Raw genomic sequence first — 17002 nt, 5'->3', positions numbered from 1 at the left:
GAAAATGTACAGGAAACCAACAGTGAAGGGAAGGAAACCAGGACTCAAATCAAAAGTTTGGACCAGAAGGAAGAAAAAAACATTCAATCAGAACACAATGATGAAGCAAGAATTCAGAAAAAAGAGAGGCTTAGGAACCAATGGGACAACTTTAAACATTCCAAGATCTGAATCATAGGGGTTCCAGAAAGAGAAGACCAAGAGATAGAAATTGAAAACTTATTTGGAAACATAATGATGGAGAACTTCCCTACTCAAGCAAATAAAATAGACTTCCAGGACTTCCAGGAAGCTCAGAGAGACCAAAAAATGTTGGACTCAAGGAAGGACACACCAAGGCACATCATAATTACATTACCCAAGATTAAAGATAAGGAGAGAATCTTAAAAGCAGCAAAAGAAAAGGAGACAGGTACCTACAAAGGAGTTCCCATAAGACAGTTGATTGCTCAAAAGAAACCTTGCAGTCATGAAAGGGCTGGAAAGAAGTATTCCAAGTCATGAAAGGCAAGGACCTACACCCCAGATTATTTTATCCAGCAAAGCTATCATTTGGAATGGAAGGGAAGATAATGTACTTCCCAGATAAGGTCAAGTAAAAGTAGTTCATCATCACCAAGCCTTTATGATATGAAATGTTAAAGGGACTTATCTAAGAAAAAGAAGATAAAAATATAAACAGTAAAATGACAATTAACTCATAACTATCAACAACTGAACCTAAAAAAACAAAAACAAAAGCGTAATAAGCAAACAACTAGAACAGGAACAGAATCACAGAAATGGAGATCACATGGAGGTTTGTCAGCAGGGAGAGACAGCGGGGAGAATGGTGGAAAAGTACAGAGAATAATAAGCATAAATGGCAGGTACAAAATAGACAGGGAAGGTTAAGAACTATATGGGAAATGTAGAAGCCAAAGAACTTATATGTATGACCCATGCACATGAACTAAGTTGGGGGAATGCTGGTGGGAGGAGAGGGTACAAGGTGGAGAGGAATAAAGTGTAGAAAAAAATGAGACAACTTTAATAGCATAATCAGTAAAACATATTTAAAAATAAAATAAAATAGTTTAAATAAAAAAGAAGTATCATTATTAAAATAAAATTAATTATTCTGTTGATGGAGTACAGAAAAGAAAATGTTTTTTATTTGTCAATATCATATGCAATGATCTCGCTAAACTCATAATTTCTGATAGTATATTTGTAGATGATTTTGTATTATGTGTGAAGGAAATCCTGTTATATAATAATCCAATTGTACATATTTCATCTAAATTCATAACTTTTTTTGTCCTTTTTGTACCAGCTAGGACCTTCTAATATAGTATTTAGTAAATACAGTCTTCTTTCTAATTTCAAAAGCAATATTTCTAACATTTTATCTTGAAAATATTATTTCCTGTACATTTTTTCTATACAAAAAACATTTTTATAGAAACATTTTAGTGGCTTATTTTTATATTGTTAAGATCTTCAGATTTTTAAAAAAAATTTTTAATCCTCGCTGGAGGACATTTTTTTTTTCTTTGTTTTTAGAGAGAGGAAGGGAGAGAAGGAAACACCATGTGAGAGAGAAGCATGGATTGATTGCCTCCTGTATGCGTCTGACAGGGAATGGCTCCCGATCAGCGATCCTACATGTCTGGACCTGGGGTTGCACATGCCTGTGCCACACTGGAGATCAAACCACAATCTAGGTGTGTGCCCTGACCAGGAATTGAACCTGCAACCTTTTGGCTACAGGATGATGCTCCAAACAACTGTTTCACCAGCCAGGACAAAATGTTTTCTTAATAATGCAGAGATGATAAATTAAATCAAATATATTTTACTACATCTATTGAAATCATGATTTTCCTCCAGTAATCTCAATGTCTATGGTTAGAGTTGGACAGTATTTTATAGAAGTTATCCTTAATATTTTTCTTATAATATCCTTTATTAAAGTTGGAAAAAATTTCCTTCCATACTCTGGAGAATCATATCAGAATGAATTGATTTTTGGATGGTTACAAATAGAATATATAATCTCAAACTCCTGTAAGCTTTAATACAATTCATTTTCAATATCTTAATATTTTTCCCCTTTTTTTATTGTTGTGCAATTACAGTTGTCCCCATTTACCCCCGTTACTGTTCCCGGCCTGACCCACCCCCACCTCCCACATTCAATCAATATTTTTTTTAACCACTTTAATGTTCTAAGGGGAAAGTTAACCATTAAAAAATGACATAAAAGCATGTATAAGTGGGGCATGTGTCACTTTATCTTGGTCTCCAAAATGGCTTGACACAGCACTGTTAATTCAACACTGCATTTACATAAAATTTTGACATTTCGTTGCACTGCACGGTACATCATTCAGCACTTTATTCCTGCTGAATGTTCAAAGGACAGTGCGATAAATTTAACATCTGGCACCGTTGGTTTTCTTGGCTTTGTGCATGTTAAACCTGGTATTTTTGATACAGCATAAAAATTTTCACATTTTGTTCACAATGAGTTTTATGCATTCATTTTGAATTGTTGAAATATTGCTTTAATACCATTCCTTTTAATTACCAAGGTATATGGTGGCCTGCTAAATAAGGGTCCCAGGAGAGTGCCTCCCCAGCCTCACATGAGCTTGCAAGGACCTTGGCAGTGTTGCGGACATCTGTGGTTGCCACGACTAGGGAGCGGGTGCTCCTGGCATGGAGTAGGTGGGGGTAAGGAGTGTTGCACAATGCCCCATGGTGCCCAAGATGCCCCCTCCACCCCTCATGGAGAAAGACTGGACCACAGTGTAAGCAATGCCAAGGGGGAGACTCTGCAATAGAAAGTCTTTTAAAAGTTCCTTGTATGGCACCTTCCAGTTTAATTTTTATTTTTTTTCCTTTTTTGGAGATGAGCAGGAAAGTGTGTCTACTTGGAAACTAAGCCAGCCAGCCTGGAAAAGGAGGCTTATTTCAAAGGAGCAAAGGGAGACTTAGCAAAGGGAAGAGAAGTGGGCAACCCCACCCCTCCTTCCTGGGGTCATGTCCACCCTCCCAGTCAGGCCACCATGTCAGCACATGGCCTCTGGACCAGCTGCTAGCGGTACAATCCCAGGAGCCCAGCTTGGGCCAGATTCCTTGAGAAGCAAATGAGAAGCAAGTGGGGACACATGTGGTGTATATTTGATAGTGGTTCTTCAGGTCAAAATCCTGTGACCTAACACCACGTATTCATCAGGATGGTTACTATCAAAAACAAAACAAAACCCAGAAAACAAGTGCTAGCAAGAATGTGGATAAATCAGAACCCTTGTGCATTGGTGCACTGTTGGTGGGAAGATGAAATGGGGCAGCCACTGTGGAAAGCAGGATGGTGGTTCCTCAAAGAATTAAACATAGACTTATTGTCTGACTCAGCAATTTCATTTCTGGAATTTCATTTCTGTGTATACCCCAAAAACTGAAAGCAGGGTGGGGTGAGGGGGCGGTAGTTCTGGGTACCCTTGACACAAGGTGGGCGTAGTTAATACTTTTTCCTTTAAACATGTTCATATGGCTTCACTGATTATAAGTAATTTGTTTGTCTCTGTATTACATTTCTTCAATTAAGAAATGAAGTCATGCCCTGGCTCGTGTGGCTCAGTTGGTTGGAGTGTCATCCCATAACCAAAAGGTCATCAGTTCAACTCCTGATCAGCACATGCCTAGGCCGTGGGTTCCATCCTCACTCAGAGTGGGAAGGGCGACCAATGATGTTTCTGTCTCTCTATCTCCCTTCCCCTCTCTTGATGAATTGATTTTTATCTTAGAATATTTACAGAATTTTTCTGCAAATTAACTGCTAATTTTTTACTTCTTTCTTATGTTTTACTTAAATAATTATTTGTTGGTTTTGTGATATCCATCTTTTTCATCTTTCTGATTTGAAATTTATAACTATATTTTAATTTTTTTCTAATTACTCTTGATATTCCTGCATTGATTGTTTTAAAAACCTGAGATTAACAGATTAGCCAACCCCTCCACTCAGGTATATACAAATTTATAACACTTTCAAAAACCATTTTCCCAAATGATATTCCACTATTAGGTAATATTTAATTATGTAATTTTTATTCAATGCCACATCTAAACATTAGTATTTAATACAGAATATATTTTAATATTACCTACATATTCAACAGGTTTTTAAAATTCTATTTCATATTCTTTTTTGGATCTCAGCCATTCTTTGGAGATCTTTTCCTTTTTTAAGAAGTATAAACTTTAGAAATTTCTTTAAAGTAATGTTATAGTTCACAAGCACTCTCAGTTTACCTAAAATGTCTTTATTTAGCTTTCATCCTTGAAAATTTTATGATTATATAATACTAGATGTACAGCTATATTTCTTAAAACACTGAAGGCTTTGATTCCAACATCTTGTGACTTAAGCGTTTACTTATAGATGAATGGGTGAAGAGGTTGTGGTATACATACAATGGGGTATCATTCAACCATTAAAAAAGGAAATCCTACCATTTGCAATAACAGAGATAAAACTTGAAGACATTACGCTAAGTGAAGTAAGTCATACAGAGAAAGACAAATACTATGTAATCTCACTTATATATGCAGTCTTTTAAAAAGCCAACAAATTTCTAGAAAAGGGGATCAGATTTGTGGTTACCAGAAGCAGGGTTGGAGGGGGAGATAGGAAGTAGGTGGTCACGGGGTAAGAACTTCCAGTGGTAAAATAAATACTCGGATGTTAGTTAGGACAGGAGTCTCAAGTCTGGGAAGTTCTTTCTAAATGCTCTTCTTGCTAAATGCTAAAGTGGAGCACAGTATTTCTTTAGATGCAGCTACAGCCAGATGAACTTGTTTGTAGCCAACTGCAAAGAAGAAATACAAACAGAAGAACTAAGAAGCTGAGTCTGTGCAGTATAGTCTTTCCAGTGCCCTCAGCATGATCTACCCTAATTATAATAGTAACATTCCCACCCAGAGAAAGAAGTCTCTGCTATTTTCTGAACATGTGACATATGTAATAGCATGCATTGTAAATATGCAAACTCTGAAGCAACACATAATTACATAACCAAATGTTGTATATAAGCAATGGCTAAGCCTCCCTACAAGAGACAGAGCTTTGGATGTCAATCCATCTCCTTTACTTGTTGCAAGAAAATAAAACTACTTAATGACAACTACATGTTGTTCTTGAATAGAACACTCAAGCAGTGAGCACCATGAGAGACTGGTTGCAGGGATTTGATGCACGACATGATGACTATAGTTGGCACTGTTGTAATATATAAAGGAAAGTTGTAAAGAGTGGAGATCCTAAGAGTTCTCATCACAAGGAGAATTTTCGTTTGCTTCTTTTTATTGTATCTATGCGAGATAATGGATGTTAACTAAGTGTATTTTGGTAATCATTTCACCATATATAAGTAAATCAAACCATCATGCTGTACATCTTATATTTATATGTTAATGTATTTTAATTTATTTTGCAATAATATTCAAAACAAAAGAGGCCTTCCCTTCAGGATATGTAAACGAAATCGCAACATGATTTATCTTTGGGTTTTACAGTCAGCAGGACACTTTTTTTTACTTGCAATGGACTGACTACTTGACATTCATATTGGCCTTGATGATGATGTATGCATGGTCAATTCTCAAAGTGCCAGAGGAGAGCACTGTCTACTGACCAACCTGAAGGAGCTGCCCTCCTAAAAAGGGGATTGGGGGTACTTTGTATTGCATTTGTACAGCTCAAAGAGCTGAAAGCTATTCCCACAATACACAATTGTCCTGGGTAAAGGTTGGAATCTGTCTTTTGGGAAATCCTTGGTGTCATGGAATAGTGTGATGACCCACTCCCTACTACTGTATTTAGAAAACATGGCAGCACTCTTGGTTGCCGTCCAACCCCACCAAAGAACAGCTCAGCAACCTAAGGAATTCCCCCAACTTCTTATTTGCCCCTTCAGTTTTATTATCACAATTAGAGTGCAAATTTCATAACCAATCTCATCACAACATCGCTCTTGTTTTCCGTGGTTCCTATTACTCTTAGAATAAGAACTGACAGTCTTAACAGGGTGTGTGAGGTTTTGCACAGGCTTGCACATCTCTTCTTCTGCAGCTTTATCTCCTTACCCCTTACTTAATGAAATACAAAAAAAGGCAATATTTGGCTAGGAGAGAAGCTGGTTTTGGATTTGTTTATATTAATAGCAGTTTTTATTCTTAGATTATGCACAGAATGATTACTAAATACAACATTCACCTTCATGATATTTGTTTATTACATATATGCAATATTTGGAATATAAAAACATTATTGAATTATAACATTTAAGGTGCTGAGGTAGTGCCTTAAGAATGGTGATTTTTGTGACATCTATGCCGATAATCCCAACAGCCATGCCCCAAGCCATAACTGTACAAATTACCTTCGAGCTTACACTGACCTTACTAACAAGTAAATGTGTTGTCATTCTCAACTATTTCAGTGAATATTTGTCTTATTAAGTGTCTAATTCATGTATGAAAGGAAAAAATAATAGCTAAACTTTACTGAATTTGTACATAGATGTGCTAGTTACTGTTCTACATGTTTAAAAATGTAAATAATTGAAATTAGTCCCTACAGCCACCCTAGTTGTAAGAAATATAATTATCCCCAATATACAGATGCAGGGACTCTGTTAACAGCAGTTAACTTACTTGTCCAAGTTCATACTACTAGTAAATGAAGTGCAGGTGTGCATCTCAGCTTTCTGGCTCCAATGTCCATCTCCTATTCACTCTAATAAAGACTAGAGCAAAAACTTCACTCAAAAGGAATTCACACATGTTGACATATTTATAATTTAATCTAGTACCTGAACTATTGTGGAAGGTAGGAATTCCAAGCCCAGAGAAATCATGGGCAAGATCTCATCTCACAGATTGTCAGCTTCATTCTGTAGTGTTCCCAGGGCTCCCGGGAAGTGCCAGACCCCTTCTGTGGGAAAGGCAGCCCCTGTCTCCCTGGCTTTAAACTCTACCAGTGACAGCAGCTCTCTTTTATCCATTTAATACATTAGCTTCACTTATGATTTCATTTTATTTACAGTTTCACTTTAGACTGTAAAAGGATCCTGCTACTTAAAAAATAAATCATTTAAAACTGCTGAACTTTCCAGTAAATTAATTTTACAAATTAGGAAACTGAGTCCCAGAAAAAAAGATCTAAGGAAGGCCACATATCCAAATGCTGAAACATAAACCTTACCGGAAATTCTAATGGCCTGTTTATATCAAAAATTACTTTCATTGAGCCATGGCTGGTGTGACTCAGTTGGGGGGAGCATTGTCTTGTAAAACCAAAAAGACGTGTGTTTGATTCTTGGTCAGGGCACATGCCTCGGTGCACGTTTGGTCCCTGGTTGAGGCATGTGCAAGAGGCAAACAATTGATGTTTCTCTCTCACATCAATGTTTCTCTCCTTCTCTCTCTCCCTCTCTTAACCTCTCTCGAAAATCATAAGCATGTCCTTAGGTGAGGATAAAAAATTACTTTCATTGAGTCCTGGCCAGGTGGCTCAGTTGGTTGGAGTGTTGTCCCGTGAGCCAAGAAGGTTTCAGGTTCGATCCCTGATAAGGGCACATACCTAAATTGCGAGTTTGATCCCCAGGCTTGTGTGGGAGGCAAGGGATTGATGTTTCTCTATTTTTCTGTCCCTCTCCCATCCTCTCTCTAAAATTAGTAAAAGTATCCTCAGGTGAGGATTAAAAAATAACTTTCATTGTAATATTTTCATGCCCATGATATACTTATGATAATTAGTTTAAACTATTTGTGTACTCCTCTGGAAATAAGATGTGTTTCTTCAAACAATCTCTTGTAAATACAGTAATATCTCTTTTTTTCCAGGCAATTACTGGACGTATGTGTCCTTCAGCTTCACAAAGGAATTCTATAGCAGATCCTTTTAGCATTCTTGTGTCTTATAAATTGTGGAGAAGCAAAAGAGAATGAAAAGTCACAACAGAATTGAAAATTATTTTATAAAATTTTAATAACAGGGCAAATATGTTCAACTAGGTCACATAATTAGAATTTGTTTCCAATTATTTTTATGAAGGAGGATATCAAGAGTGCGTAGGTATTTGCATATGTTTGTGCCTAACTACAAAGAAACAAGAAATATACAAATCTGGTTTGCAAAGCAAAGATGCAGTGGACAATAAGAAGTTATTTCTAAATCTTATGGGATCTGTTTCATATGATTAAATCCTTATAGTTGTTATTTATTAGCAATGATAGAGATATTTAAAATAAGTCATATTTTATTAACAAAATCATTTTCTCTATACTTTCACACACAGAGTACAATTTTAAACAATTTTCTCTATAAATTTCAGAAAGAAACAATGTTTCCCCCACACATGAAATGACACCTTTGAAAAGTCACATGTAAGTCAAAATCCTAAGATTTCCAAATATTCACATCTTTTACAGTTGATTTGGTTTCATAATGAATACACAGTTATAGAATCTATTGATGATTCTTTTATTAATATGAAAAATAAATCAATGTGACCATTGAAAAAAAGGCATAATGATCTCCAGTAATACCATATTCAAAACAATTTTCTGAAATGACCTGACAAATTACTTCTTTGTCCTTAAATCTTTCTGTAATTTCTGCTGTTTTTTTTAATTCCACCCACCCTCTGGAAGTATAAGTAACATGATAAATAATATTTGGAAAAGTGTATTTGTTTCAAGTTTTGTACTACTGAGTGCCACTAATAAAGATTTTAAAAAGTTTTCAGTTCTAAGTAAGGTGCTAGGTTATGTAACTATAGTAGAAGGTAAATTAAAAGGTCACTTAAATTCATGAAAGCCCTCAGGAATGCCTGCAAGATATTTGTTATAGAGTCCTATAGGACACTCGACTTGGAAAACAACCTACCATCCTAGGCTACATGTTCCACAAATGAAGAAATTCAGGCTGGGGGAGGCTGGAGTGCATCACTGTCTGTCACAGGAAATACGTGGCAGTGGCAGTTTGAAAACCTAGGTCACCCAACCTCTGCTTTTCAGAACATTACAATAATTCTTAATATTACTGAGAAGTACTTGAAATTAACAAAAATATTTCCACATTAAAAAATGGATTCATGACACAGGAAAAGGGCTATGTAACAAAAATAGGTCATAGTTAAGACAAATCACTCAGTCAAGATACCAATGTTGACCAATGTTGGCAAATTTGATTTCAACTACTCAATTAAACTAAAACTCATAATTAGCCAAGTCTGGGTGAAAAGCACTAATTTATTTAATGTGTCCTCATAATTAAAAAAGCAATTCTCTAAGAGTCCACCTTCTACCAAAAATATTTTAAAAACTAAGTAAATGATCATTTTACATTCACTTCTAACACTAAAATGACTGACTTGCTAGATCAATGAAGAAATTTTGACCCAGAGGTAAGAAAACCCAAAGACCAGAACATCACAAAGGCAGGAAGTGGAAGCTGGAGAAAACAGGCCTGAATGATGATATGTTTCTGGGTCTTCCTCTTACAATGGTGGCCCTCAGAGTCCCGTGTCCAGTGCTGAAACAGCTTGTGCTCAGGCAAAGCACTTTGCATTTTATTAAACCTTACCCTCATAGTGGGCTTTATAAAGTTTATGACCATAACTCCTCATACAACAAAAGTATTTTTATTTACAGTGTTGATGACTACACAGCTTTTCATCTAGGTGTCCCACACTGTGATTCACACCTTTAAATTGAAGGGTTGTTTTTTTTTGGTTTTTTGTTTTCATCTTACTTATCATTTGTTCAGCTAGTATAGGGAAGGAAATTATCTATGGTTAATTGTGATCTAGGATGAAATGGATATTGAAACAACTAAAAAGAACTAAAAGAAAATATGTTAAATAAAACAAAAAGGGTAAATCTTAAATTTATTTACTCTATGCAAAGTCAAATAAAATAAGCCTCTTTTTAGATGTATTGATTAATGAACCAAGGGTTTGATCTCCAAAATATAAAGAACTCAATGACTCCACTCCAGGAAAACAAATCATACAATTAAAAGATGGGCAAAGACCTGAACAGACAATTCTCCAAGGAAGACATACAAAGGGCCCAGAGACATATGAAAGGATGCTCAGCATCACTAGCCATCATAGAGATGCAAATTAAAACCACAATGAGGTACCATCTTACACCAGTCAGAATGGCTATCATAAACAAATCAACAAACAAGAACTGGTGAGGCTGTGGAGGAAAGGGAACCCTAGTACACTGTTGATGGGAATGTAGACTAGTACAGCCACTGTGGAAAACAGTGTATATTTTCCTCAGAAAACTAAAAATGGAAATGTCATTTGACCTGGTAATTCCATTGCTGGGACTATACCCTAAGAATTCTGAAACACTAATTCAAAAGAACCCATGCATGCCAATGTTCATAGCAGCACAATTTACAATAGCCAAGTGCTGGAAGCAATCTAAGTGCCCATCAGTAAATGAATGGATCAAAAACTATGGTACATTTACACAAATGAATCCTATGCAGAAAGAAAGAAGGAGCTCCTTCCCTTTGTAACAGCAGGGATGGAACTGGAGAGCATCATGCTAAGTGAAATAAACCAGGCAGTGAAAGACAAATACCATACGATCTCACCTATAAGTGGAACCTAATCAACAAAACAAACAAATAAGCCAAATATAATCAGAGATATTCAAATTAAGAGCAAACTGACAGTAACCAGAGGGGAGGTGGGAGGGGATAATGGGGGGAAAAGGGAAAGGGTTGTCAGGAACATGTATAAAGGACACATGGACAAAGCCATAGTGGGGTACGATCAAAGGTGGGAAGTGGGGATGGCTGGGGTGGGGAGGTGTGGTGGGGAAAAATGGAGACAACTGTACTTTTACAATAAAAAGACTGTGAAAAAAAGACCAATTAAAAATCTTGACACAGATATACAAGTAACACAAGTACACACTTTCAAGGAACAAAGGATAAACACATTGTGATTTCAGTGCAAAATGACAGGCAAAAAGAGATCATTAGACTATTGTAGTTTGAGAAATAAATAAGATTATAAATGTTATTAGAGTTTAGTTAAACATCAACTTGTGGAGATGAATAAATAGAACAAATAGAACCTAAATGCAAGAAGCTGAAAAACAAGATTAGCATGATATAAAATTAAACAAAAATTATTAGAGGGCAATTGTTTAATTAGGCATTAGGCTCCAAAAAAAAGAAAAAAGACATTGAATACAAAATAACACAAGCAAACAAAAACCAAACATTATTCTTTTGACAGTATTTTTTAATCCCAACACATTAAAAATATAAAAAATAATGTTTGGGTCTTTCAAAAGTAATGTCCTGCAGGAACTACCAAAGACTTCAAAAAAAGAATTCATTTTATACCTTCTTTTGAGAGCACAGAAAATGTTTTTCATCGTATTAACATTCCTAGAGAAGAACAATTTTTCCTCAGATATATCAATATAAACAGGAAATTAATAATCTGTTGCTATTTAAGGAGTTGATGCTAAACAATTCAATTCAGAAACATTTACTGAATGGGGGAAACCTAGGATGGGTGAAGTACTGTGCCTTTCGGTGAGTCAGGCACACTGCTTGCAGCCTCCAGCTCTCACCGTCTTAAATTTGCCCCAACTCTGGTATTGAACTATGCTGGTCAGTTTCAGATTTCTAAGCTATTTTTTTGTGTGTTTATCAGGGTCTGATTTTTTGAAAGATAAGATATTGTGCAAATATCTTAAATAAGATAGTAAAGTTTTTTAACTAAATGATAATGTCTTTGACTCCAGGAAGCTCTTAAAATGAATGATTGTAAATCATTGTACCCTTTGTCAGCTGATGAAAAACTTTTGCCGTCGCTCCAACAACACATGTTCTGCAGTTTACTCAACCTCTAAGTTCACAAGGAGTGTTGCGCACTTGCGTGCTTACACAGACACACACACAATGCTATACCCCCATACACAACAACCACAACAGAAACAGAGGGGCAGCCTGGGTTAAGAACAAAAAATAGCAGAAAAATACAAGTATATAAATTATTTATTGTGTTTAGAATACTTTTATCATTGTTTTTGTTACACAGTCCAGGATACTTGGAAGCGCCATCAGCATATTTTTAAGCTATGTTAAGTAGACAGCTCAATAAATGACTGTGAATGTAGGGCCCAGCCTTTCCGCTTTCCTATCTGGAGTGTCTTTCCTGTGTCTGTAAAGCATCCTGAAGGAAAAATACCTTTTGACAATTTGCTGCCACATTAATGACTTCATCTCTTTTATTGCTAGTGGTTGATGATGGCATTTCGATGAAGACTGAAGTGAAAAAATATCAACTTTTAACATGAAACAGATTAGTTTTGAAAATTCTATTTTTTTAAAAATAAACAACAAGTAAAAATACCTCTCCACTGATTTATATGACATTATTTCTTAAGTTGAAAAACAATTTTCTGAGTGTGGCACCAAGTGCATTTCAATCATGGCCTTCTGCTCTATACCTTGTACAATTACGTTTGCTGCAGCTTCAACAGAGCCATGATTATTTTGGGCATGACAAGTAAATGGGCCGTGATCCAGCAGTGTGATGTTCTGCAAGGACATGCCTCCAGAAGTAGCCAGGTGCCTGGTTTACCGAAAGCCTCTCTACTGCCCCAGGTCCAAGTAACATGGGTGTGTGGGTAGCTGGTGGCCATACATTTTAAAGTTGTGCTTGTGCCAATTAAAACCCCCGTGTCCTGGGGCTAGGTTACAAAACTAGGCTTGGCTAAGGGAAAGAGGAACAAAAAAATGCAGCAGTTAAGTACCAGAAGCAATTAAGAAGGTTTATTAATTCTACACTGTGGTTTTAATATTATTGTCATTTTCAAAATGCCTTTATACTAAAATGTTATATACACACATTAAGTTCTCAAGTAATTAAATCCAAAATAAATTAAATCTGGATTTGATATAAATACATAGTTAAAAAAAAAACAGCACTGCTGGTCTTGATACCATGATGTAGCATATATACTGTTAACACCTATCTATCTTTTACTTTATAGTACAAATGTTCAAATGTTCCCACTGAAAAATTTTCCCTTTCAGAGTCCCTTGCAGTTAAAGGTATCTGTGTCACACAGACCTGCTATGAGATGTAGGCACATGTCACTGTGATGAGTGTACTTCCCAAATAAAAGGGCAGAGTGCAACCAATCAGTGCTCTTACTCCTGTTTGCTATCTGGAATTCAGACAGGAGTTTGGGCCACAGGAGCCACCTTATGACTAAGCAGTGACAATTATGAGAAGAAAAAAGAGGCCTATATGCAAAGGATTGAACAGAAAGGAAGATACCATTGCAAAGTGCTCATGAAGCAGCTCTGTACAGCTGCCCCTGAGCTATACTGTACCCGTGACATTGGATCAAACCAAATAAGCATACGCTATGTGTTCAAGCTGTGTCAAATGCTCAGTTACCTTCAGACAAACATGCTACACACTAATTCATCAATTATCTTTCAAATACAAAATTTAGACTTTCATATAGGGTATTCCACTCCTATTGATTTATAAGAGTTTGATCTTTTCTGCGAATCTCAAGCAGAAATTAAAGATTCATTAGGATGTTTAAAATGCCTAATTATTGTGTCTTAAGTTTTGGGGTCTTCTCAATTGCTAAGACAAATACACCTTGAAAAGCAGAGATAAATTGATTTAAACTAATTCAACAATCAATATTTAATTCATTTTTATCAATGTTGAATATCTGACACCAAGCCATTATTATATGAAGTGTTAAAGGGACTTATTAAGAAAAGGAAGATACAAAATATGAACAGTAAAATGACAACAAACTCTCAACTATCAACAAATGAACCTAAAAAAAAAGAAAAACAACAAAAACTAAAACTAAGCAAACAACTAGAAGAGGAATAGAATCAGAGAAATGGACATCACATGGAGAGATTTCAGTGGGGAGGGGGAAGGAGGAATAGTGGGGAAAAGGCACAGGGAAGAAGAAGCACAATTGGTAGGCATGAAATAGATGGGGAGAGGTCAAAAATAGTATAAGAAACAGAACTCAAAGAACTTATATGTACAACCATGGACATGAACTAAGGAGAGGATGCTGGAGATTTGGGGGTGCAGGGCAGAGGGGGGATAAAGGGGGAAAATTGTGAAAACTATAATAGCATAATCAAGAAAATATACTTAAAAAGAATATTAATAAAATATTAGATATTGGAAAGATAAAGATGCATATGACACATTGCTCTTCTATATTTCATGCATTAGCTATAAGAATAGAGGAGAAGAGGCATGCTCTGTAAAACTACAGCATACCTTGGAAATCATTATATTAGAATTTGGTGTTAACTGCTATGGACAAAATGTATGAGCAGAAGGGAAGGAATCATATAGGGAAAGGTATAATAATTGAAGTAAGAAAGGTTTTAAAAGTGAGTCAGTGGCAATGAAAATGGAAGGGAAGATAATAAGGTGCATCTAGGAACTAAATTTTTAGAGACTGCAAAAAAGAGGTAGCCACAGAGGCTGAACCTGAAGATTTTGGAAGATATTAATAGTATAAAAGGGATGACGAACACAAGATGAAGTGCTAGCAAATAGGTTTTCGGAAAGTGAAAAATTTACCTGTAAAAATGAGCAAGAAAGCAGTGGCAATATCAGTTCAAGTATCAGGAAAGATATCAGCAACAAAAGCTATGAATTGTACATTACTTATTCAAGTTAAATAATAGGGAATTACTTTAAAATTCAAGGAGAGCTGAAAGGGATGTAATTTGGGCAGACTGAAAGAAGAGAGGGGAGGCTGGAGGGATTAAGAAAGAAGAGTGAGGATTTTGGAAGGGATCAAGAAGATGTGGTGTCTCAGAAGTAGTAGAAATACTTCCATGTGCTGTGTCAGGCTTGACACAGAGGTGAAAGAGAATGAGGAGCTAGTGGGTTTGTCAGAAATTATTTGGGAGCTGTGAAAGGGATCCAACATTAAATCTCTAACTCAAATGCATCTTTATCCTGGAATAACCTTGATTCAGTTCTCTATTCCCCTGTCACTACCCCATCCATGCAAGTACTTCATTCTACATCATTGCAATAGCCTGCTAACTCCCTCATCTTACCTTGTCTTTCTGCCTGTTTCCAAACTATGACCAGACAGATCTTTGTAAAAGAAAAATCTAATTGTGATACTCCTAGTGTATAGTCATGAATAGCCTGAATCATCTGACCCTGCCTTGTGTTTCTCTAAATCTCATATAATTCCCAGCCTTTATCTGTATCCTCCCAGCATGCAGAACTGTCTCGTCCTGAATGTGCTTTACTCTGTTTTCTGTCACTGCCCTTTACACTAAAATAGTGTGTCAACTAGACTTATTGTGGCTTTCCCCTGCTTGTCCTTGCTTTCAGCTTAGATGTCACTGCTTCTGGAAAAACTTTTCTTAAGTGAGTACAGCTTTCCAAGTCTGCTCCAAAGGCTCCTGCTCTGGAAGGGATGTGCTGGACCTGTCTCTGTACAGCTAGTTGTCAATTTTTCATAATTTTGTAAGCTGATAATTATGCAGAGCCATTATTAAAAATTAAATTACATACTCTTACAACTAGATAAATCTCATTAGTATCAAAGATGAATTCTGAAAATCACTACTTCTAATTATTTTACATTTTATTATTATCCAGAATTTGAAATTATCTGCATCCATTGCATCTGCATGATGGAAATACTACTGTATGATGGTATGTCACTCTGCATTCAATGGGATCATGTCAGTAACTTGAAATTGGCCATGGTGGGATTATTTATATCACAGAAATTGGCAAATGCTGTTAATCAGACCTTCCCCCTCATGCCCCAGAGCCAGTTGTTGAACATTTACAAGCACACAACTGTGCTTTAGGCTCTATCCCCTCTCCTTACCTGTTATAAAACTTACCATTTTATTGAATCATAGCTATGATTTAAAAGATTACAGGTAAGGTAAGAGATAGTGTCTCACAATTTCTATCATCTCAAAATGATATAAATAAATGTTTGTCACACTTATTGTGTCTGGTTTATGTAGAGCATTGAAATACAGCTCCTGGAAGGTTAACGGGGCATGGTTGTTAAATTTGCAATTTTCAACAGCCAGTTCAGTGGGCATTCAATAAATATTTATTGAATAAACTGTTAAAAGGAATGAAATTCCTGCCTAGATACCTCTGGCTTAGGATACTGAGTCATCTTCTGAATAAGTAGGATGGGTAATCAAAAGGAGAATAATAAAGTCTTAGAAGAGCATCCAAGGTGACTGAGAAAAAAATAGAACTAAGGCAGAAATCAAAATAAACCTCAAGAGAAAAAGATTCAAGTTTGTCTTGAAGAAGATTAGAAAGTGATATCCAATGATAATGATTTCACTTTTAAGCATTACATAATTTAAAGAAGCAATATAACATCACTTTCTGGTGCAAAAAAACTGATGGAAAACTGATACATTTACATTAAGTTCAGTCAAGAAAAACAAAAGTCTTACCTGGAAGACTGGAATGACTGACTATGGTAATCTGTGTCTTGACTTCCTTAGCTGAGATCCTGGCCACACTGACACCCACCTTGGTCTGACTCACAAATGTTTCGTGTCACGGCTGTCACATCATCAAACAAATTAAGTCAAGTATCATCTTCCAAATCCAATGAGTGTCTGGAAATATATGTTTTACATATGTATTATTTAATCCCAATCATTCAAAACTCTTAAAGATTGAGAATATAGGACTTTCTAACTATATTTCATGTATGTCAACTTAATTTTTATCTTAATAATACAAATCATTTAAATTTAAATCCTAGTTGTTCCATCTGATTCTTAAGATTGTACCGATTCTTAAGTGCAGACATTATAGAAGGAGAGGAGGACTAGCTGTCCTGTCCTCAAGGGCAGTGTGAATTTAGACACTGAAGCAGGGTCTCCTAT

General features: G+C 36.0%; 1 protein-coding gene and 1 non-coding gene across 2 annotated transcripts in view; one reads left to right on the top strand and one right to left on the bottom strand.

Moving 5' to 3' along the window:
• Nucleotides 1-17002, bottom strand: part of LOC112320783 (probable oxidoreductase PXDNL) — a 58809-nt gene that overhangs the window by 11550 nt on the left and 30257 nt on the right. Inside the window, 7 exon segments of the mRNA XM_053929252.2 lie at nt 5542-5637; nt 5640-5709; nt 7887-7962; nt 12510-12676; nt 12679-12812; nt 16562-16626; nt 16628-16729. Of these exon segments, the coding sequence (XP_053785227.2) occupies nt 5542-5637; nt 5640-5709; nt 7887-7962; nt 12510-12676; nt 12679-12812; nt 16562-16626; nt 16628-16729 (710 nt within the window).
• Nucleotides 2352-2483, top strand: LOC112320899 (small nucleolar RNA SNORA8). The gene has a single exon (XR_002976466.2). It is a non-coding gene; the product is annotated as a small nucleolar RNA SNORA8 (small nucleolar RNA).

This window comes from Desmodus rotundus, chromosome 8 (genome assembly GCF_022682495.2).
Source record: "Desmodus rotundus isolate HL8 chromosome 8, HLdesRot8A.1, whole genome shotgun sequence".
NCBI classification, from domain to species: Eukaryota; Metazoa; Chordata; class Mammalia; order Chiroptera; family Phyllostomidae; genus Desmodus; species Desmodus rotundus.
This window is presented reverse-complemented; position numbering and strand designations above follow the sequence as displayed.